General features: G+C 39.7%; 1 protein-coding gene across 1 annotated transcript in view; it reads right to left on the reverse strand.

Moving 5' to 3' along the window:
- Positions 1 to 24,976, reverse strand: part of Maco1 (macoilin 1) — a 66,657-nt gene that overhangs the window by 9,632 nt on the left and 32,049 nt on the right. Inside the window, exons 9-10 of the mRNA XM_010634863.3 lie at positions 4,993 to 5,151; positions 3,657 to 3,839 (exon numbers count right to left, since the gene is read on the reverse strand). Coding sequence (XP_010633165.1) covers positions 3,657 to 3,839; positions 4,993 to 5,151 — 342 coding nt within the window. The remainder of the gene's footprint in view (positions 1 to 3,656; positions 3,840 to 4,992; positions 5,152 to 24,976) is intronic.

Consider the following 24,976-nt stretch of genomic DNA (forward strand, 5'->3'; position numbering starts at 1 on the left):
TTTACTTAACTATAATTAAAATCAAGGCTGTGTCCTTTTAAAACTTGTGTCTCAAAACTAAATGGTACAAGAACCTGGATTACATTGTTTATGAAGAACTAGGATATAACAGTTTGTTTAAATATGGTGACGTGTACTTTAGTGCAAGTGGAGTGCCACAATGTTTAAATAGTGACAGTATTTTTAAAACGGGGAAAAAAAAAGCATTCTTAGCATTTGGTCACTACGAGAGACCCGAGTGTAAGGGACCAGGGGTTTTAAGGCTGTTGAGTAAAAAACTGCACTTAAAGCAAAGAAAACATTTGTGAAGTTGATTTGTCTTATTCTTACATGTGCATCAAAAGGATTCATGTTCCTGTTTTGTTTTTTTTTTTAACATATTCTGATAACTTTGTATATCTTTAGGAGGTATTGAGAAGAATGTTAAACTTTTCATTGGAGTAGTTGTTTACAAGTCTTGATATTCATAGCAGTAGTATTTAGAAGCTTTACAGTAAAGAACATGGAACTATTTGAATCTTAACATTGGCCGTAAGAAAGGTCATGTCTGTGGCAGATGGAATCTGCTTTGATACCTGATGGCTTTAGAGTAAGATTTCATCCGCTGGATATACAGTGAATGAATTTGGTTTGTATTTCCAAACTCGTAATATTAATATGATTACTAAAAAAATAACTAATACAATCTAAATAGTTATTAAACTGTACTGTTTAGGAAATAAAGACAAAAAGAAAGTCTGTACATGCTGAGTACAGGTGTGATTTATTTTCAAATAGTTTTCATCTGCATTTGGTTGAAGTGGTGGATGTGGAATCCACAGATATGAAGAGATGATTGCGCTTACATTGCAAAATTGCTATTTTCCTTATACTCCAGGGCCTGTAAAGCATTGGCTTTTGGCTTATTTGAAAATTTCAACAATGACCTAAAATAATTATTATTGTGTGTCTACATGTGCCAAGCTCTAAGGTAGGTACTTTACCCACACTACCTTCAATCCTTTTAACATCCATTTTCCAGATAAGAAAACAGAGGGTACACAGATTAACACAAGTTCAATTCCTCCTAGCTTATAGGTCACAGAACTGGAATAAGAATTGCAGTTTTCTTAGCCAGGTGTGGTGGCGCACACCTGTAATCCCAGCACTCTGAGGCCAGGCAAGAAGATCGCTGTGAGTTCCAGACCAGCCTGGACTACATAGTGAGTTCCAGGTCAGTCTCACTACATAGTGAGACCCTGTCTCAACCTCCATCCCCTCAAAAGAACTGCAGTTTTCTCACTTCCCAATCCTGTGAGCTTCCCGCCAGGCCCATGGTGACCTGAAAATGCACAAGGCAAAGCAAGGTAGAACTAACATGTATTATCTCTACCAGAGGGCAGAAACCTGAAAAATCCCTTGTTTTCTTACTTTTGAGAGGCTATGTATTGGGAATTTTCATCTTTTTAGTCACAAAGCTGGCTGGGGATTTAGCTCAGAGGCACTGTGCCTGCCTTGCAAGTGCAAGGTCCTGAGTTCGATTCCTATTACAAAAAAGCTGCTGTGAGCTTGGAGTAAACAGAAAAAGAAAATCAAGGCTAAGACAAGGATGAGCTAAAGGACAGGGAGTTTTGGCCAGTTCAGAGCTGCTGAATTGTTCAGTGTTGAGGTTCCAGAAACAGTCTGATGAAGAAAGTAAGTGCCCTCTGCCTGCCAAGGATCTGAGAGAGAGATGGTTTATGAGGAGAAACAGTTCCACATAAGTAACAACAAACAAGGACTATTCAAGGATAGGACCAAAACAAATAAGCTTAACTGGAAGCAAGAGGGATTCAGGGGAGATAAGAAACCAAGGGGTTGAATCTCAGGTATGAGAGACACTAAACAATATGGTTAAGGAGCTGCTATATCCTGCTTGGTGGAAAGTTTTAAACAAGGAGTTAAGGAATTAACAAGGAATGAGTTCAGGAGAGCATAGGCCACACTGGATGACCATTCTGGAAAAACTATAATAGAAGAAATAAAAATAGGTAGAAAGGGGATAAGGGGAAATCACAATTTTAAAATTTTACTTTTAAGAAAAACTGTACCTTCAGGACACAAAGGATATAAAGCCTTTTTCCTTTCCAGCAAACTTGCTCTAAAAAAATTCCTAAGGACTTAAAAGATACTATAATCCTGTAACTTCGCTTCTAGGCCCTCTGTTTTTTGCCTGTAAAGTACTCTTTCTCCCACAGACCTCTATCTTCAAGGAAGCAATGCAAATGGGTTACACTCTAACCTAGTCCACCAAATAAGTAGCCCGACAGACAGCAGGCATATACATCCTAGACCCCCCCATCTTGAGGACAACCCCAAGATCGAGCTCACTTAAAAACCCTGAACTCCAGTCTTTCTTGAGAGTTTGCACTCTGTTCTGAGTGTGTACTCTTAAACTGTGCCTCAGTCTTTCTAATGCCTCTCACTGATATATCCTGCAAATCTTTTCTGTGATGTAAGACAGCAAACTTATAACCTATCCATGGGTGGGGGGAGCTGAGGTCCCCATCTCTCTTTGGGGGGCCTCCTTGGATCCTGTCTGGTGACCCAAGTTCCTGTGAGTCTGTCTACATGCAGAAGCCACGAGTCTGAGCTACCTGTATTCTAGAGTCTGAGGGGTAGGAGGAGGATGATCACACCACAGAAAGAATTCTCACTACTTGCCTTATTTCCTAAAAGGTGAAATGATGATTCACCAGTTACTCTGCAAATGCCAGAACCACAAAGAAGTCTATGAACATGCCAAAAGTTGGCAATTAGTTATCTGTTTAATACAATAAGCAAAACTCTAGGAAAAACTACAGTTGAGTTATACCACATAGTAACAAATTAGGAAAAAAAAATTAACAAGATATTCTAGCTTCACTTTGCATCTGCAAACCTCTAACTAACCCCAACCATGCAGACAGACTTTGCTAGTCAGAGGAAGAGAGGAAGAAAGAGGAAGAGAGAGGGAAGAGGAGAGGAGGAGGAGGAAAGGAAAAAGAGCAAGAGAGGAGGAAGAGGGAGATGGTGAAGTAAATTAAAAAGAAAAGGCTCTTCACTATTTTCTCTCCTTACTGGAATTCGGGTGGCAGTTACAGATCAATATTTGGAATACCTACATCTAGGGGTACTTTTTCTAATAATACAATATGTAGTCCACAATTTTCATTATTCTACAAGTTTAACTGCATCTATTAGAGATTACTTTTTCACATTTTTTCATCTCACTTGACAGTATGCTGATATCCAGCATAGTCTTGATCTAGTCAGTTACATAATACTGTACTTGGGTAACCAAAGTGCTACCTTTCTTACCTTTTAAGATTAAAAACTCAGAAATACCTGCACTTAAGAGTGAAGAACAACGATAGCCCTATAAAGAGAGCAAAATTCCAGATGGAATCTCTTAAAGCATTTAGTGATTACCAATCTTCTTGAAAATGACTGAAAACCTGCTCTAAGCAGCACTTGATGGGGACAGGTGAGGTCACTGATGGATGAAATCATTACAAGATATGCTGGCATATATGGAGTTGAAACCAGCTAGGGAAACATTACTTACAACGCTCCACCCACACATGACGGCTGTCTGTCCAATTCCCATGTCTGTCTGGGGACAATCCTGAGTAAACACTCAGGTGACATGGACATACCTAGATGCAGCAGCAAATGCAACAGCTCGGGCAGCAGTGGCTTCTTCTAACTTCTTCCTTTTTTTCTCCTCCATTAGTTGCTTTTCTACAAAACTTCGGGCTTCTTGTTCAGCTTTTAGCTTTTTCTCCAGCTGGCTGATATTCTGCTTGTCTTTTTGTTTCATTTGCACAGCATTATGTAACCTATATGGAAAGAGTTGTCATGCAGAACCTTACAATTAGAAATAATATAAAACCCTTGAAAACATGGCTGCTTCTTTTTCTTTTCTACCATTTTAAAGTCAAATAAGCACAAGTTTTGAGCAGTAAATCCTAAGTATCAACCCCCTGTGTGCCCAGAGAAAACAGTGTCATTGTTATGTAATAATTCCTAAGCACTACCCAGGTTCAGACCTACCCTCTGCTGTTACAGACAGTCCAGAATACAGAAGTTCTAACAGAGGGCAAGATAATTACAGGACTAACTAATGCTTCAGAGCACCTTGAAAGAACTTCAGTGAGGTCAAAGAACCACTGATGAAATTAGTTCCACCAAAAGTGAAATAGGGGCAGAAAGAGGAGGTCTTTGTTTTCCTGAATACAATCATGCCTTTCCTTTCCAGTTATGAGATGGTTCTTCAGCATCCCCAAATCAACCTCTTGGAGTCACTCACAGCTTTACATATCAATGTGAGGTAAGCTTCTCATTAAAATGTTCATTACAATAGTTATCACTGCTAGAACAATGTTGTTCAGAAGCAATGAAGAGGCTCTCACCTATAATGCTGTAGCTTTGGGGTTACACTGCTTACAAATGTGGAACTCCTCCTTCAATACAGAAAGCCTGGAGCCTGTAATAGTGATCACTATGACCAACACACATTGCTGAGATTTAAAAAAATAATAAAACACCAAACAGCCCCACACAGGGTCAAGTAGTCTAGAATGAATTAATGGAAAGCTTAAAAGAATTCACCCAGAAGAGCTGGCTTACTGCCTTATTCTTCAAAGTTCAATGTCATATTTTAGCTCCAGAATCAAAGTAAATATAGCTTGATCATCTGGAAACTTTCACACAAAGGAACAAGATTTTCAAATTCCAGCAAAACTGCTTATCAATTTTACCTACCATAGAAGCCCAATAACTATTAAATGAGATGAGAAAAAACAGCAACACTAATAAACTTGCAATGAAGTAAGTTTTGTTAGATTTTAAAATCTGGTACTAAATTATTTTAAATATTTTATTGAAAAACTTCTCTGCTGAGTGAAGTCCTTCTGTCACCAAGTATTTTGCACTCCAATCCCTGGAAACATGAGAAATAGTGAGGCGACAAGGTCTGCAAGGTGCACATACTTGTTCTGCAGCAGCTCATTCTCCTGCCGGAGCTGGCCCATTTCTGAGCGGATCCCTCTTTCAGTGCTTGAGAGGGAACTGATCTGACTGCGGAGCTCCTGTTCCACTTGCCTGCTGGCTTGCAGGTCCGCCTTTAACTTTTTAATGTCTTGTTCCAGCCTAAGACAAGGAGAAATGGAGCATTTTCATATCAGAGAGGGCTCCCCCAGGGCTCAGTGAGGGACCCTGGCTGAGGTCCCAGACTGCTGGGTGGATAGCAGAGGACCCACTGTACTCTTGTCTGCAATCTGCTTAGTTTTTTTTTTCTGTGAGTTCACCTGTGTTCCCACCTTTTCCCACTAGGGGTAACTTTTGATTTCCTGCAAATGTCCGTGACACTGACAAGTGAAGGTAATGCTTATGAATATCTGAGCTGCTAAAAAAGGAGGAGGGGAAAGCAGAGAGAATGGCTGATAACTAGTCCTTCTCCCCAGTGGTGACTTTTCCATGCCTCCTAGGACAGGAAATATGTTAAAACAACTAGCTTATGACCCACTATTTCCTGCTTTGAGATACTCTGATTGATCAGACTCTACTGTCTGAGATTCCTTTCTACAGTGGACCTAGAAGAAAACAGTGTCTGAAATTGTGAGCCTCCTTGCTAAGTAATGGTTACACTTTTGATGATTGTGGCAAAAGAGCTCATTAGACTCAACACTAATGAAAAAAGGAAAGAATTACATACTCTAAGAATCGTAAGACGACTCCATCTGTGTTATGGCTGTGTCCAGATGTCCACCCAAAGCCTCATGCGGTCATAAGTGGGGCTTTTCAGAGGTGACTGGGTTTAGAGTGTGTGATGCTGGGACTGATTCATGGTGCAATACTAGGATTAAAGGTGTAAGTGCTACCCACCCTAAGTAGTCTGGATAAGATATATATAAGGGATAGAAAGACCTGTGGTCATCCCTTGCTTGCTTTGCTACCTTCTGCATGCCATGAACTGTTTCTCTTCTTTGATGCCACCCTGCCTTGGAGTCAGCAGACTATGGATGAAACCTCTATAAACTGTGAACTAAATAAATCTTTCCTCCCTTAACTTTTGGGCATTGGGCATTTTGTCTCAGCAATGAGAAATGTAACCAAGACAATCTGTGGGCTACAGCCTTTTTTTTTGTACCGGGGATCGAACTTGGGCCCTTTTGCTTGAGAGGCAGACAGCAGAACCACTGAGCTAAATCCTTGGACCTACAGACTATCTTTTTAATTCCTTATTTCCTGTTTCATCTATTTTCTTTTTCTTTTGCTAGGGATTAAACCCAGGACACACTAGACAAGTGATAAACCACTGAGCTACATCCCCAATCAAATCTGTTTTCTTTACTACAATAAGTTTCATTATAGGGTATGTACTGGGGACCTACATACTTAAATAAAGGATCAATAAAATTGCAAACAAGTTAACAATTTCATCGAGGCCTCCAAAACAGATAATTAAAATGATTAAACAATGACACAAGGAAGGCTAGGATTTAACACGTGTTAGAAGGAATAACTACTATTTAATGAGAATGGTGCCAGGCACTGTTCTACATGTTTTAATGGTATGAACTCACTTAATATGTATGACTATGAGCAAAAGTGCAGCTATTATTCTCATTTTTCCAGAGGAAGAAATCCAGGCTGGGAAAATCTTAACAGTCCCAGATCTCTCAGGCAGTAGGCCCAGAGTGCATTCTCTTCACAGTAGGCCACCCTGCTGTGTCTAGGTGCATCATCCACAGCACCAGACAGGCAAAACGGTTACCAGGGCTCTGTGGAGGAGACGAGGAAAGGCTTTGTAGACAGGATGGAAATGGAGCTGGGCTCTGAAGGCTAGACAAGATCTGGAACATTCTTTTTTCTTTTCTTTTTTTTTTTTTATTGAGTTTATAGCGGCAATTTGTAATAGCTAAAACTTGGAAACAGCCCATTTGCCCATCAGTTGGAAACTGGATAAAGATGTGGTTTTTCTATAAGATGGAATGCTACTCAGCCATAAAGAATGAGAAATTAGATTCATTCATAGGAAAATGGATGCATATTGAGGGGGTGAAGGGAAGATCTGGAACATTCTAAAGGAGGGTGGAGGGTCAAAAACATCAGGAACTGTCACGTATTTGGAGGCAAGTGCTCAGTTTGACCTCTAAGAAAGGACTGTATTGGAAAATGTGGGGAAGCGTCTAGTAGTGGGAGCTGGACAGCAGTTCTGAAAGTCATTCCAAGGATATATGATCATGCTGAGAAGACGGTTTTTCCATCAGGATAAAACCTCACAAGTAGGTTAAAGTCAGTTTGCTCTGACGAAACTTTGTTTTGGTGCTGGGGTACTAAATCTAGGGCCTCACTCACACTAAGCACAGGATCTGCTAAACCACTCTCCAGCCCCTGACAAAACTCTTGTGCATGTCACTAATCCAACATACCAAAAGAACCAAGATTTCTGGAGGGCACTTGTGCTTTTTAGAACTATCAGCTCCACAGACTAAGTCCTTACAGATATTTATTAAATAGCATAAATCCTCTGGGCCTACCACAATGATCAGTGCTTAATAATGTTTCCTGACATCCCTCAGGAAACCAAAGATAGCTTTATTTCCCTATCTACCATTAAGGAGCTTTAAAAAAATCTCAAGAACTACAGATCATGAAATACTGATGGCCATTTATGGTGGAAGCCACCAGTCTGCCTGCCTAGTGCCTGAGAACATGGCCTAGAAACCTTGTGTTCCAGCACTGTGGCCTCTCTGGACACAGCCTGATCCCTTGGGAAGGGTCACAAGTTGACACACTGTTCTATTGCCAGGGTTATTCCAGTTCAGTGTACTCTCGGAAATGCTCTGAACAATTACAGACTGGCATTTATACCACTGCCACACTGTCCCTCATTCACCTGAAGTAACCGAAGGGATATATTCCACAACAGGTAGACATTGTCAGGTTATCTCCATTAAGTCTGGCCAAAAACATGTTAGGTAATTTATCTTTCTTCAGAAGTCAATTTCACAGTTGGAAGATTCCATTTTTTGATAGAAAAGGTGAATTTTTAGATGAACATGGGGTTTTACATTAGTTTAGTAATGGATATGGGGGTAGGGTTCTGATACTGATTCTGTGACCCCAGCCAAGGCACGTAACCTAGGCCCCAGTTTCCTCCTCTGTGGCTGATGATCTCTAAAGTTCCTCTCAGGTTGGTCTAGGATTTCTAGGCCTGACACACTTAACAGACGGCTGACTTGCTTCTTCAGATTAGCAAACTAAGCTCTCTTGTATGCAGATGCATAGGAATCAAGTTCCATCCGACCAGCCTGAGGCAAAACATGCACTGCAGTTGGGAATGAAAAGTAAAATTCAATCTGCTGAGGCTACATGTCACTAATTTTGCAGTTACTGTTTTCTTTCACTTTAAAATCTTTAAAAACCTATTTTCCTTTACTACAAGCTCGGGATAATACTGTTCTGAGTGAAACTTTAGAGTTCCTTGAAAATAGTAAAAATCTAAACAGCTAGTACAGTAATGAAACTGAAATAGGCAAAACATAACTTCTAGAGACCACAAAACACGAAACAATATGTTTTTTTAATGTGGAACTCTGAGTTTTTATCAAAAGCAAATACCAGCACTATATGGCAAAAATAAAAAGGTTACAAGAATATGTATATACTCACTTTGTGAGTATGCATACATTATACGCTTAAGGTTTGTGCACTGCACTGCACGTGTGTTATCTTGCAAGAAAAGGTTTTTGTTTGTTTGTTTTTGCAGGTTTACTCTCAAGTCATTGAACTAAAAGGCCTCACGATGGTCCTACCTGGTATCATTAACTTCATAAAGCTCTGAGTTACTGTTTTCCAAACCACTGCAGCAAACCTGTGAGTTAATACCACCAGCATTCCCAGTTCAAGAAATATTAGTCTACAGGCACAATGCCGACTCTCACATGACTTCAACTGCTAAATGACAAAATCCTACCTTTTAAATTTTATTCCTTCTCAACAGAAAGCATTAATTTAACCTTGAAGGTCTACTGTACATTTTAAGTCTTTACTGAGATGGGCATAAAATGATTTATAACCTCATACTGGATTTGTTTTATTGCAAGAATGATATCCAGAGCTGGGTGTGATGGTGCACATCTGTAGTCCCAGCACTTGAGAGGCTGAGGCAGGAGGATGTGCAAGTTCAAGCCAACCTGGGCTACATAGTGAGTTCAAGGTCAGCCTGAACTACACAGAGAGACCCTGTCTCAAAAATCCAAGCCAAAACCCAGTTAGTATAAAAAATGAAACACAAAATATAAAGAATAAAAATGTTAATAACTCATAATCCTCTTATCCAACATAACCACTTATTATTTGTATTTGGTACGTTCTATATTCCTTTTTTCTATTTTCTCATGTGTAAATATATTTCACATTGGTGACAGTATCACACATATAGATAAACACCCCACACTATTAAAAAACTTGCAGGGGCTGGGGATATAGCCCAGCCAGCACCGCCTAGCAAGTGCAAGGTCCTGAGTTCAATCCCCAGTACTGGGAGAAAAAAAAAAGCTCCTGAACAATTGCTGTACAATATTCCACTGTATGGTTCTACTATACAATCCTCTTCGGCTATGGCTCAATGTTTATATTTGCTCAATATAAATGTCACGTTTTGAAAGAACTGTATGACTTAGTTAATTGAACTGAATCAAGTCAGTTCAAGCTAGGGGTATTTATTAAATAGATAACTACTACATGTAATAATGGTATACTTAACCTTTACTAAAGATCAATACTTTCTAAGTAAAATGCAGATGTGTGATTTATTACTGTGAAGTACTAAGACGTTCAGATTAAATAGTGTTAAGAGGTTAATGTAAAATCTTCAAATGTGTTCAGGAGATTTTATTAAACTGTCAATAGCTGCAACCTAAAGCGGAGGTGGTCAGAAAGAAAATGAGGCAGAATAGATACACTGGGAGGGAAGAGCATGCACAAGAGAGAACCAGAGAATCAAATGTATGTGTGCGTCACCAAAAGAAAACCTTGATAAATATTTTAATATTAAGTTTATTGAGACATCATGAGATTGATACAACTTTGGCCTCTACAAGAGGTGCTCAAAGTAGCCATTAGCTTCTAGACATTTATTAGCACTGTTAGGGACCTGACGCAGCTGCCATCACAGGCTGTACTCTCCTGGTTCTTCTTGGCTCTTAAAATGACCTCATGTTCTTTAGTTTCCCTCCCTCCAAGGCCACAGCGCCCACGGCCGGGAGGAGTTAAACCTAAATTTCTGCAGGACTGAACCCATAAAAGGCAACCTAGCCCACAACAGGTTAAAAGTAGCTCACTTCTCATAAATAAGCAATAGCCCGGGCCCCAAACCAATAAAAGGACCTTCCTTTCTTTGTTCTCTTCTTTGTCTTCTTCCCTCTCTCCTCTCTCCCTGATCTGCCTTCCAGAATAAAGTCTCCTGTCGGACCTCTCGGCGTGTGGCATAGTTGTTGAGCGTCACTGTGCCTCTACAAGTATGGCAAACTGCTGAGGTATATGTACATATTTTTGGTGGACTCTGTGTATGTTTATATATTTTGTTTTTCCTTTTTTTGAGACAGGGTCTCATTATGTAGTTCAGGCTGGCCTTGAACTCTTTAGGTATCCCAAGTTGGCTTCAAACTCGAGGCAATCCTGCTTCAGCTTCTGGAGTGCTGGGATTACAGGTGTGCACCACCACATCTGGCATGCAGAAGTAATACAGTTTATAATCTTAAAACTAATTTCAGTTGTAGGAGGTAAAAAGAATGGAGGAAAAAATTCACCCACAAGCTCTGACCCCTTTTATCAGAATTAAGTCCAACTCTTTTCCCTACACTATGAAATCTGAAGGGACAAACTTTTCCCCAAAGAGCTACCATCTCATCACCTCACCTGCTCTCCCCGTCCCTGGCACTTCCTACCCAAACTTTAATAAGGCTTAGTCAGGAAACATACACTTCCAGCTTGCTTAGCTTCAGTGCAAGCAGTTGACCCCACAAAGGCTGGTCCAAGGCCAGCACCACTGTGGACACAGAAGGTCCACAGCAAAGCTGGAGTCCATGGATACGACAATGTGTCCACTTCTGCCCAACTGTACAAGCCTAGATTTTAAACTGTTACCCATTATTAGGTCCAGGCAAGCTCCCTAGCCACTTTTCTGATAATTTCAAAGATAGAACCCAACTTCTAAGAAAACTCCGAAGCTACTTCTGAATTCTAGCACAGCACACTGTCTAACTCACAGCCAGGAGTCAGGACCATCTAACGCAGCACTGCCTCAGGTCCTCAGGTCACACGGCCCGAATGGCTTCAAAGCACATTTGTCCAGTTGAGGATCTCCCTTACCCACCCCAAACCTTAACTGTATGTCTCATCTTCTCCTGAATCCTACCCAGGTAAGCAAGTTATTATGTAATTGACTAGTAATTCTTTAATTGTAGAAGGATAATTAATAAGGAGTAGCCTTCTAACTGACCCAAGAAATGAAGTTCAAATGTTGGCCTTAGGCAGGCAAAGCAGAAAAGCATCTTTTGGCATGTGGAAAAGACATTAGGTAGTAAAATGAAGTACAGTACTCAAATGTCAGCTTTTACTTGAAAAGGGTATTCAAGTAGCTTAACAGGTAGGGAGACAGTGTCTAATGCTTGTTAACTCTTACATTTGGTGAATGACTGAATTAACAGCCCACAGCAAGCATGATGCTTCACTGACGTTTTAAAGTCTCCAGTGGGCCCTGCCACTTCCTGACTTCATAAAGCCTGACTGTACAAGGAAGGCTAAAGATATAGGGGCAGTAAGCTATCCCAGGAAGCAAGTTCTGTGAAAAAGAACCAGACTGTTTCCAGACGGGACTTCCCTGGATATCTCAGCTGGCCAAACACTCTAGGTGTGAAGCCCACATGCATTCTAGAAAACTACCTGTGCACATATCTCTGTGGACTGCTGGCCACAACCCATGAGATCCGGGGAAAGAGCTAGAGCCTTGGCTTCGCTGGTTACTTCTGCACCCTGGAGAGCTGGCAACAGAGACACACCAGAACTCACACTGCTGCTAGTGCAGAAGGATAAAAGCCTTCATAACGCCATCTTCAAGTTACATAGCCAAGTGCCCAAGGCAGGTATCTTAATGTACCCCCATACTAGCCACAAAATGATCCACTCCTTGTTTCTAGGCATCTGCTGCCTTTAATTGTATTTCTTTCATTTTTCACTCTCACCCATTCTTCAAGGCCCAGTTATAAAAAACAATAATAATTAAGTAAACTCGCTAGTGTGAAGCATCCAAAGTTGCTTCTCTGTGTGGAATCCCACAATCCTCACTGTTAGTGCTTTGTGTCTGGCACTGAACCACTGTCCTGTCCTGGGTATTTGTTGTTCTGGTCTTTAATCTTTCCCTGTGGATGTATTGTATTTCCAAAAAGACTGTAAGTTTTTTGAAGCCAGGGACTGACTTGTGCTATAAAATTAGAAGCAAAGACTTCCAACCCTTACAGATCATGTCACTAATACTTGTGCTGTGTCTACCTCAGTACTCAGAATAGAACAGGGCCAGTGTTATGACGTAGGAGGCTCTGGAAAAAAAATCAATGTCCAGCAAGCTGTCTGCTTTTGAATTTAAATAGTAGCTGAAGGAGACAAGGCAAATGGATGTCTGCTTATTAAGAAGGCAGGTGCACGTGAAAAGAACAAATGAAGCCAGACATGATGGTGCATATCTGGAATCTCAGCACTTGGGAGGCTGAGGCAGGAGGATCTCCACAAGTTCAATGTCAGCCTGCACTACATAGCAAGACCCTGCCTCAAAAAACAAAAACAAAGACAAAAATAAAAAACAACAACAAAAGAACAAATGAAGAGCAACTGCTTCATCTTGATAATACCTAATTCTACCAGGAGTACCTGGTATATATTAATCACATAAGACAAGACTTGTTTAGCGACCACACAGCTGAAATCTGAACTCATAAATCAAAGCTTTATTCCCAAAGAAACACTGATTATCCCTGTACCACCCCCCCACCCCCGTCTCGTCTGGATCACTCATAGACACGTGTAAGAGAAGCCTACAATGACTTGAAGCTGTTCCAGTATATTCTAGAAGTCACATCTTTAGAAATACCAAAATGAAGCCACCTCTGGTCTCACTGTGGTGGCTACAGGTGCTTACTAGGCCTAAGTATCCAAAAAATGACAAGCTGATGACCTGATTACCAGGTGAGACTATATAACAAAGTACTTTATGTCTTTGCTCCATACTCTTGTCAAATTCAAAAGGCAAACACATTAATTTTCCTTAACGAATGCAGAGAGACAAAAAGAATTCTACAGGCGTTCCCAAAACTACCATTAATATGGTATTGACTTCTTGAAACTCTTCAAGGATAAGGCCTGGAGTACTGAGAACTAGAATTTTTAATAAGGTTCTTAAGGGAATGTGGTAAGCAGTAGATCTGGGAGACGAAGTTGCCTTAATGAATTGCTTTCTTTTCACTCAGTTCTTCAACTGTTTTTTTTTTGGTACTGGGATTGAACTCGGGTCCTTGCGCCTGTGAGGCAGGCAGTGGTACCACTGAGCTACAATTCCTGGCCCAGTTCTTCAACTTAATTCCCAAGGCTGTGAGCTCCTCAGGGGCAAGAGCCCATCTTCTCTGTGCCCTTCTAAGGTGCTTAGCAGCACTCTGCCCTGTGGAGTTCACAGTACCTTTTGTTTGATGTTGCTGACACCTAAAACATAATCCTTGAAACCTACTATTAAAATGTAGAAAATGTAGTAGGGTAGGGTATTTAGCTCAGTGGTTCTGCCGCCTGCCTCGAAAGTGCAAGGTCCCCAAGTTCAATCCCTGGTACCAAAAAAAAAAAAAAAAACGTAGCAAAATAGAAAAAAAAAAAAAAAGGAAAGTGGTAAGATTTGACAGTTTGTATTAGAAATCTTTAAAATGTTCATATAGCTGTTGATGAGGCACATGGAGACACAGAGTTACAAAAAGTTTGTTGTATAAGAAAACAACAGAAGCAATCAAATATTCAACAGCAGATTGGCTAAATAAATTATTGTATATTCACATATCTGTCATTAAAAATGAAATCATTTAAAAATCACCAAAGATATTGTGTGTAGTGACACATCCTATAATGCCAGCTACTAGGGAGGCCGAGGCAGAAAACAGAGGCCACCTAGGTAATTTGGCAAGACCCTGTATCAAAAGAAAAAATAAAAAGAGTTGGGGATGTAGGTTAATGGTAGAGGGCTTGCCTGGCATGTGCAAGGGGTTGGGTTCAACCTCTAGTGCTACAAAAACCAGATCACTGAAAAATTTCAATGATATGGACAGCCTTAATAATACAGTCAGTGGTGGGGGGAGTAAAAAAATACTTTATGCTGGGTGTGGCTCTGCATATCTATAATCTCAGCACTGAGCGCAGGTTTGAGTCTAATTTGGACAACTTAGACCCAGTCTCAAAATTTTCAAAAAGGGCTGGGAATGTAGATGAATTCAAATGCCTTGGGGTTAATTCCCAATACCACAAAACAAAAATATATTGTGTTCATGTACAGTATGAACTTAGTTTTGTAAAAAGAGTATGTATAATGCAAGATAAAAATGCTGAGAGAATATATTTTGAATAGTGGTTACTTGCTCACCTTCCAAATCAGACATAATAAATATGTACAACATATTTAACTATTATTTTATAATTAGAAAGAAAGTTATTTCAAAAGACAGGAGGGCTGTTAGCCTGCTCTCGGTGGATGTTCAATGTTCCCTACTGCTCTTGTATTTGCCCATGTCCTAAGCTAGTTTCAGAAAACCTGAAAGCCTTAGGGAAAGCCCAGCTCTTCCTTTACAACCTTATTAGGCCAGTCTAGAGAGAGGGAACTTCCCTTTCTGGAGTAGAAAATGCTTGGTTCCTAAATCTAAACCAACTATTCACCAGTTATTACCAAAACAACAGTTTTTCTAAATCTAGGTCTACAGCTATGGACTCTCATCCTGCCTCAGCTTTCTTGGCTGCATACAGCACTGGCCCGGGTGTGCAGCACCTCTCCGATACCAGGCTCAATTTGCCTCACACATTACAGGTGCCCTGTTGAGGGATCCAGATTCTAAACCAGTGCAGTGCACCTGTGAGGTCTGGGAAAACTAGGCCCACATCTGAGTTTTGGTGTATTTTATGTTCCACAAACACAACAGAAAAAGATCTTGATAAGGAAGTTAGAAATCCTTTGCACAGGTGACCTAAGCAGTTCACTGCACTGGATGCACTGAGGAAATCCACAAGGCCTAACCCACCCTCCTCATCTCAAGATTATTATCTTTCCTTCTAAGTAGCCTGAAAGGTCACACATGCGTACAGGGGGTTGAAAGACAAAGAGGGTGGACTTGGTCCCGGAGGAGTGAACATATGCTTGTTTTCAAGGAACACAGGAAACTGAAGAAGAGAAAGCAAAAAGGTACCACTGAGACATGGCACATTAGTTCACAGGATGTATTAGACATTCCCTAATAACAAAGCCCAGAGCCCTTGCAATAGGAAAGTCAAGCTTTGATTGGTGGGGCCAGACAGTGAGAGCGAACAAAATACAAGCATAATAAGAAGGGTCAGGAGCCAAGGTTTCAAACCGATGAGTCAGTTTGGTTCATAAATGTGTTTTTTTTGAACATCCAACCTGATGTAAAATAAAATGGTTTTAAACTGGGAGATTTCACAAATAGCTATCTATTTTTGGTATCTCTTCCAACATATCCCAAGATTTGGTAATACTGGGTCTAGATCTCCCACGGCAACAGTCGGCTGTCCCCTTTGGAAGAATTTATGCTCCCAGACTTCTGAGTGTCAGGTGCAGTACTGAATGTGAATGACTTGGGACTGTCCAGCTCCTGTAGGGGTCTACAATACTTTCTTTAGAACGTGTGTGTGTGTGTGTGTGTGTGTGTGTGTGTGTGTGTGTGTGTAGGGACAACATCCTTTCTAGAACATTATCTTTTGCTTCTGTTTTGAATCCATTAAACACTAACATGAAAGATTAAATGTACAGTATGACTGATAATTGTCATTCTTCCTTAAAAAACAAACCAAACTTTTATTTTTTAATTTTGAGAGCCCTCATTGGCTAGAACAAAAGATCTCAGAGGTCCCCAAGAGATTTGCAAAGACTGAAATATGCCCACCCTGGCTGGTAAATACCCGAAAGGCCAGTTCCTAAATAATACCATGAGTAATATTTAAAGAATACTGTTCCTCTTCATTGAGGTTACTCCCCTCTGGGGAATCCACCCTTAAATCCATATTATGTGCCAGCAAAGGCACTGACTCAGAATTTAACACAAAAAACTTTCTAAGTTTTATATTAGTTCCTTTTCAAATCTAGTGAGGAAACTTTCAGTAAATTTAGAAATCAATGTTTTGTTAGAAAAAATTCTTAGGACTCAATAATGTTTCTTAAGTGCAGTACCCTTCCAATAATTAACAGGTTATTTTATATTCTATACAACACAAACACCTTCCTGTTTGACCACCAAGATAGAGAGAAATTAATTAGGTAAATTGCTTAAATTCACTTATACCTAGTTTCTAAGATGCCATATGGTTTTCAAGTCACAAAACTTCCCTATGTAAGTATAAAATCATCATGTTTCTATTACCATGTTTATACCCAGGATGTTAGAATTCTAAATTCTTGCACTGGTAAAAACAAACTCAAACTTTATTGTGAATTAATATAAGCAGGGTTAACTAAGTAGTAAAATTATAGGAACCTAAGATATTATGGAATAGCAGAAAATGAAAATAAAATCAAGTCTGCCAATGCACATACCTGCTCAGACGCAGTGCCAGACACACAAAAATCAACATGTTTCCCCACATACCAAACAAACTTTTCTAAATGGGTATGGCTCTACTACTTATTTATTTCTATTTAATAATTTCCAAATAATTTAGTAGCAGCTATCTCCAACATACTTAATCTACTCTGGTCAGAATCTCAAGTGTCCAGTTTTCTTAGGCTTCATTCCAAAATTTCATATATTTTACTTCTTAGCTAGAAATGATGCCATTACAAATAATTTATTATATGCCCTGTTGAACAGAAAGGCCTGTTTTGGTAGCCATCACTTACAGCGGTCAGCAAGTTATTCTGCAGTAGTGGCTGGTATAGACAGCACATTTAGGAAAAGCAGCCAGGATAAAGCTCCCAAAGCCCAAATCACTGCCCCCCCCATCAGATTTGCTTGCCCAAACTATTCCTGATGCACAGGCAAAATGTATTCATATGCACAAGAGGACAAACAAATCTTTTTTCACTTTCCAGCAATGGAGCTACTTTAAGACTAGAAGACCACATTTCCTCACTTGGGGATTTCCCTAGAGTGAAGAAAGGATGGAGCTGAGCTCACTGCAGCTATCACAAAGACAGAGGAGGATCTTGGGCAGGTAGACAAGAGTGGCACACCCATCAGGAGAGATGATGCGACAAAGGAAACTTAAATTTCTTCCATGTTCTTTTTTTCCCCTCCCCTCACTCTCTCCCTCTTTCCCATGTCCTTGGTGGAGAGGTGGCTTGTGCCTAGATTTCTTGGCTCTGGGCACAATCAAATCACTGTCAGACCAAATGGTTTGTTCAACAAGAGTCTCTCAGATGTCTGTTCTCTTGTGTAAATTCCTGAACTCTCACTTCCTAGAAAGTTTGGAGAAAAAGTACTGATGGAGTGCTTAACTGTAAAACTCCCTGGGAAAGCAAAGAACAGGGATCTAGAGTGGAAAGTCTTTCTATGTTTTAAAAAATAAAACCAGTAACAACTTCAAAACATCTAGTAGTGCCGGGTGTGGTGGTGCACGCCTGTAGTCCCAGCACTCAAGAGATTGAGGCAGGAGGATTGTCAAGAGTTTGAGGGCAGCCTGGGCTACATAGCAAGTCCAAGCCCAGCCTGAACTACAGAGTGAGACCCTGTCTCAAAAACAATAGCCACAACAAAAACCAACCAAACAAAAAACCCCAAACAACAACAACAAAAACAAGTAGTTTTGACAGTAGAGGTCTGGTTCTTGGTATACATAATATTTAGTTTTTCTAGCATCAAAAGCCTTGAAATTGCACTATGATGAAATTACTAAGCCCCATTGCCTTTTCTCCAATATTTTCCCTTCACAAAGGCAATACACATTTATTTAACAGATATTTATCAAGTGCCCACTCTGTGCCCATTACCATGTACAATGATGGACAAGAGAAAAGGAAGTCTCTTCTTTCTCTGAGCTTACATTCTGTCAATGGGACTAAGCCTGTTATAAAAATTCAAACTATATAAAAAGTAACAGAACAGGACGTTAATGTTTCCTCCCAACTACGATTGGCTGTTTGGTTTTTAAGTAATTTTCTTTTTTTCTGGTACCAGGACTCGAACTCAGGACCTTGCATTTGCCAGGCTGGTGTGGCATCACTGAGCTAAATCCCTGGCCCTGTAATTTTCTGTGTCCCTGAGAAATATATCTACCTATATATTTTTTTAGTGAGTTCACACTGATCAGTTTTGCTACTCCCTCTACCCCTTTAACAGTCAATCTTAGGTTCCTTTTATTACCTTACAAAAGACAGACTTCTTTGCTTTTGACAAAAATTTTGGGTTGTCTTTTCCCCTTAATGACTGATCCCCCATTTAAGTCTCATTAGGGCTCACAGGAAGAGTGGAAAGGTCCATAAAAGCCCCCTCCTCCTGATTCCCAGTCTGGGGAATGCTCAGAGGCTCTCACTTCTAGCTGACTGCTCTGTGTTGCCTCCTCCCACCAGAGAGGTGGTAGCTTTGGAGTCTACTCTTGGTTTGTTCCTATAGTCTGGATAGGAATCTTCTTCCTCACTTTCAATTCAACTGGGACCAATACCTTTCTTCCTTACCCCTAGGGCTAGGAGCCAGCACCCCACTACTTCTAACCCTGACCTACAGAGCAAGGGAAGATGAAAAGAAAGGCAGCAGTAAGAAGAACTAGGGTCTTTCTTGTTCTTCTAGGAGAGAACATTAGCCCAAGTTGCCTAGTGGCTTTGAAATACTTCTCTAAGATCACAAAATAGGAGCTTCTTGGATTCTGTCTTCACTCTGTTTCACTGCTATTCACACCAAGTTATAGCAAACCCACCAATAATTAAAAACCAGTATAAAAAAAAACAGGCAGTAAAGAGAAAAAAAAACTAGTATCTAAAACTATGGCCTTTCCTTTTCAATAACTACATCATTTTAATTTGTGTGTAAATATTTTATAATATAGGACAATGAAAAATAGAAAATACTTAAATCACCTCAAATAGCAAGACTACCCACACTAATGAACCATCTGAAAGTCAAAGGTTGGTGCCGGGGATTTAGCTCAGTGGTTCTGCTGCCTACCTTGCAAACACAAGGTCCAGAGTTCAATCCCCAGTACCCCTCTACAAAAAATAAAAAAGTCAGAGGTTATAAAGTAATATTAAATCTCAGAATCTAGAAGACAAGAAACTAAATACATAGTATAAAAGTCTGTGAACTGCAATCAAACCATATTTGACCAATCTGTGCCATCAGGAAATTCTAATTAGAGGGGAAAGCTGGCTATTATTTAGCTTCAGCTGCCACTGTCCCTCTCTTTTGTGGCACTGGGGAATCGAACTAGGAAGGCGGTGGCACAACTGTGCTAAATCCCCGGCCCTAATGTCCCTCTTTTTTTTGTTGTTTTTTGTTTTTGTTTTTTGCGACAGGGTCTCACTATATAGTTGACCTGGAACTCACTATGTACCCCAGGCTGGTTTTGAACTCACAGTGATCCTCTTGTCTCTGCCTCCCGAGCGCTGGGATTATAGGCGTGGGCTACCATGCCCAGGTGTCCCTCTTTTTAAAGAGAAACTTAAAATCATAAAATATAAAGTTAGCTGGGCATAGTGGTACATGCCTGTAATCAAAGCAATTGGGAAGTTGATGCAGGAGGACTGCCACAAGGCCAGACTGGGCTAAACAGCGAGTTCGAGGCCAGCCTGGAATATACAAGACCCTGTCAAAACAAAACAAAACAAAATACCCAAAAACAGAATCAAAAGAAATAAGTGAATGGCTCATACAGTCTGCATCTTACTTCAGAAAGAATGGCTATCATCAAGAAGTCAAATAGTAACATGCTGGAGAGACTATTGGTGAGAATGTATGTGAACTGGTACAACTACAATCAGTATGGAGATTCTACGAAAACTAAAAATAGAAATTCCCAGCTATTCCCTTTCTAGGTATCTTCCCAAAAGAGTTAAGGACATCACATTACAGTGATAGATGCATACCCATGTTTTATAGCAGCACAATTTATAATAGCTAAATTTTGGAAGTATCCTATATGTCCATCAACAGATGAATGGATAAAGAAAAATGTGGTATTTATACATAATGGAGTACTTTGCTATAAAGAAGGATAAATTTGAGTCATCTTAAGAAAACAGATGCACCATGAGACAATATAGTAAGTGAAATAAAACAGACACAAAAACTTAAATATTGAATAATTTCTCTTACATGAGAAACCCAAAGTGTAAATAAAGAAAAAAAATAAAAGACAGATAATATGATATTTTTGCAAATGGAAAGGGGACCAAGAGATAGAAGGAGGGGAGAGAAAGAGGAGGGGAAGTAAAAAGAATTAAAATTGTTATATATATATGTACCAACTTCCCATGACAAATGAAATCATTAATAATTTTTTTAATTTACAAAGGTTTATATGAGCTAGAAAGAATGAAAGACAATGACACTTACTTGTCAGCTTAAACTAGAAATACTCATGTCACAGACTAATTCTATCACAGACTATTAAAACAAATAGTAACATACTCATTGATGAACTAAACATTATATGTCTTAATTATAAACTGTGTTATTTTCAATCTGTATGCTCCAAAAATACTCCTCTAAGGCCCAGATCTGGTAATGGAAATTCATGGATATGAGTATAAATTACACACTTCCCAGTGTAAATAAATGAGTTGAAATATCTAAGTGTTCCTCTTCTCTCTTCCTCTGGGGCAGGCAGGGTGTCAGCTTTTTACAAAGATTCTTGGAAAACTCTAAAAATGTTTTCTCCACTCCACCCACTGAGTTTTCAAGGAAAAAAATAAAGAGAACTATGAACAAATCAAGTTTTAAATAGTAACATTTTAGTGTGCCTAAATTAACCACATGAATTTAGAAAGTAATAAAAAAGTGAATGCAGTGGTGCCACAGTTCATGAACTTAATTTGTTCTAAGATTTTGGAAAAGATGGCCACATTTGTGTTTCTGTGGGAAAGATGGCTGTGGTCATCTTTTGTCTGTGTGTGTGTGTGTGTGTGTGTGTGTGTGTGTGTGTGTGTCACTCAATGCATTGTTCGCAAATAAAAAACACAATTTTGCCACTCATTTTCGAAACTTGAGAATCAAGTTGTTTACAAAGTTTTCATGAACTGTGGTACTACTATATTCAGTATACTACAACTTTACCCAAATTTCCATTTTCCTTTAAAAAAAGACTCTTCCCGGGCCAGGGATTTAGCTCAGTGGTTCTGGTGACTGCCTTGCAAGCTCAAGGACCTGAGTTCGATCCCTGGTACCAAAAAAAAAAAAAAAAAAGATAAAATACAAAGAAAAGACTCTTCCCCCTTCCATAGACTCAAAATTTCTAGGAACTTAGCATCGAGTCAATGCCCATCCACCAGGACCCCAGGACTCCTAAACCAAAAGAGGGACACAACGGTGGCTTTTCTGTAGGTTGACAGTTACATCTCTGATTTCAGGCCTGCTGCTGCTGCCAGCCTGCCTGAGGCTGTGTAGTACTCAGGAAGTAAAAGGCAAATCTCAGGCTGAGTGGCACCAGGCTCTCTGGAGCACACTAATCCCTAAACTAGCTCTAATCAGAGATTAATTTTGGGAGAACCTGTAAACTTTCAAGTACACAAGTAGCTGGCTCCCATTCTACTAACTTAAGTACAGACAACTACATACTTGAGAGCTTGTTTGGAGGTTCTAGCAGGGGAGTGCAGCTACTTGTATATCTTTGACCGAGGAAATGGTCCTCTTCTATTGGGGGTGGTCATCCTCTTCGACCAAGCGTGCAGCTTCTGGAGGGACACACATGGAGTGGTGAGGGAGGAAGGGGACACCCGCCTAGCCAGCCAGATCAGCTGAATCAACCTTGGTGATCAATGGGCTGACAGATGTCACAGTCAGATCACCCTCATATCCGACAACTACATCCTTGTGTCTCTGGCAAGACCAAGAATTTTTTTAAAAACATTTACAATATCATCAAACAGAAAAGAATATAAATTCTGACTTTCTAAACATTCCTTCTATAGATTTTAGCACCAGGATCATGAAATCTAACACTAGTGCCAACTCTTGAGCCAATATTAGTTGTTATTTGCATTTAAAACAAAAAACATAGAGCAGAAAGATAAAGCTGGTTGATAAACTTTTAAGCAGCATGATATAACAGAAAGGGCAGAAGTTAAGAAGCATCAGTCTGGTCCTGGCATAGCTACTGTAGCTGGGCCATGTGCACCAGCCACTTAATCTTCTAAGTCTCATTTTCTTCACTCATAAGAAAGACAGGGTCAGGGGAGGCTACGGGAGATGTGTCTTAGATCTGTTCCAAGTTTCAAAAACAAAAAACTCAAAAGCAACATCAAAAAGTAGTCTAAATTCTACTCCATTTTGTTAAATGCTATTCTGTCAAGCAAACTGTGGATACTTTTTAAAAATATAACTCTTTACACCAGATATAATTCAACTACAGTGGTTCCTCGGTTCATGAACCTAATTCTTTCCATGATTCTGCTTTAGTTGGAATGAATGAATGCTGTAACCAGAATCATGGAAAGAATTAAATTCATAAGCTGACCAATAAACTCAATGAGAGAAAATAAATAAATAAATAAAATGTTACACAAAGTAAAAAAAAAATTCATAAGCTAAGGTACCACTGTATTTCAATGAGTTGATATCATATTAAAAATAAACACTAAAAATGAAAAACAAAAATCTTCTGTTTTGAATACAAAATAGGCAGTGGAATGGACATAAACTGAAAAGAGATTTTGCTTCAATGTATCTACAGGATACGGATCATTTCACATGTTGTTAACTCAGGTTTGAATTCTGCCCCTTAACCAGGAAACTAAAACAACAATCACTAACAAAGAACCCTCACAGTCTTGGACTGTCTTTGAGAGGGAGCTTTGTGTCACATGCAGACAAAACTGCTGACCCTCTGCCTACAGGCCTTGAGACTCCAGGACAGCAGCTGTTCACATGCTGCATCCTGATCCCCTTTATCCTAGACAGTGACTGCTGACGACCATGCAGCCTGCCATGGAATATTCCACACCACAAGAACAAGAGTGTTAGATAAGGCAGAAAGGTGATTCTGATATAATTTGAGTGAAGGAGAATATAAAAGCTACACATAAAACTTTAAAGACTCGAAGCAAGCAATAAAGAATTAGGAAACTGAAATGTATTAAAATTAAAAACTGCAAAAGAGCTGGACATGGTGGTACATGCCTGTAATCACAGCGCTCAGGAGGCTGAGGCAGGAGGATCACTGTGAGTTTGAGACCAGCCTGGGCTACACAGTGAGTTCCAGGTCAGTCTCAACTACACAGTGAGACCCTGTCTCAAAAAAAAAAAAAAAAAAAAAAAAAAAAAAAAAAAAACAAAAAAAAAAAACCTGCAAAAGAAATTGTCAATAAAAAGACAAGCGTCAGACTGAGAGGAAATATTTCCAAATAACATCTGATAAAAGACTGTTACCCAAAATATACAAAGAACTCTTAAAACCTAACAGCAAGAAAACAACAGACCGGACCTTAACAGATGCCTCATCATATAAAATATATAGATGGCAAATAAACATACAAAGCCGGGCATGGTGTAATCCCAGCACTCGAAAGCTGAGGCTAGAAGATGGCTATGAGTTTGAGGCCAGCCTGAACTACACAGGCACATCCTGTCCAAAACAAAACAACAACAAGAAAAAGATGTTCCACATATGTTACTGATTTACAGCGGTTTTATTCATAACTGTCCAAACTTAGGAGCAACCAAGATGTGTCTTAGCAGGTGAAAAGACAAACTGTGGTACATCCAGATAATGGAGTATCATTCAGCCCCTCCCAAAATGAGCTATCAAGCCATGAAAGACACAGAGGAATCTTAAATGCATATTACTGAGTAAAAGATGGTCTGACAGGACTATCTACTATATGATTTCAACCATATGACATTCTGGAAAAGGAAAAACTATGGAATGGAGACTGTAGTAATATCACTGCCTGAGTTAGTAGAAATACAGTAACAAATAGGCATAATCAAGGATTTTTAGGGCAAACCACTCCATAGACTATAACGGGAATGGTCATTATAAACTTGTCTAAGCCTACAGAATGTATCCCACCAAGAGCAAATCCTACGTGAGCCATCCACTTTGTACGATAATGATGTGTCGCTACAGACTCAGCTACTGTAACACATGTTGACATGTTGATAATGGAGAGGAAGGCGGGCATATGTAGGGGATGGCAGACAGGAAATATCTACCTTCCCCTAAGTTTTTCTATGAAATTAATAGCTATCTGCCACTTGCCTCACAAGCACAAGGACCCGAGTTTGATCCCCAGTACCAAAAAAAAAAAGAAAGCTCTCTAAAAAATACAATCTATTTTTTTTAAGTTGCATAAACACTACGGCCACAACTTTTAGAATTAGCTGATAAGAAAAAACAACACAATTTTTAAATAATTTGTGTCATGGTGGTGGGACTGTTTCCCCTTTTTTATTAAAAATTTTTCATAATTTTTTTGGCAGTGCTGGGGAGCCTTTTTATTTTTTGGTACCAGAGATCTAACTCAGAGTCTTGTGCTTGCAAGGCAAGTGGCAGCACCACTGAGCTAAAT

Source organism: Fukomys damarensis, unplaced genomic scaffold (assembly GCF_012274545.1).
Source record: "Fukomys damarensis isolate Sample0158 unplaced genomic scaffold, DMR_v1.0_HiC HiC_scaffold_23, whole genome shotgun sequence".
Lineage (NCBI taxonomy): Eukaryota > Metazoa > Chordata > Mammalia > Rodentia > Bathyergidae > Fukomys > Fukomys damarensis.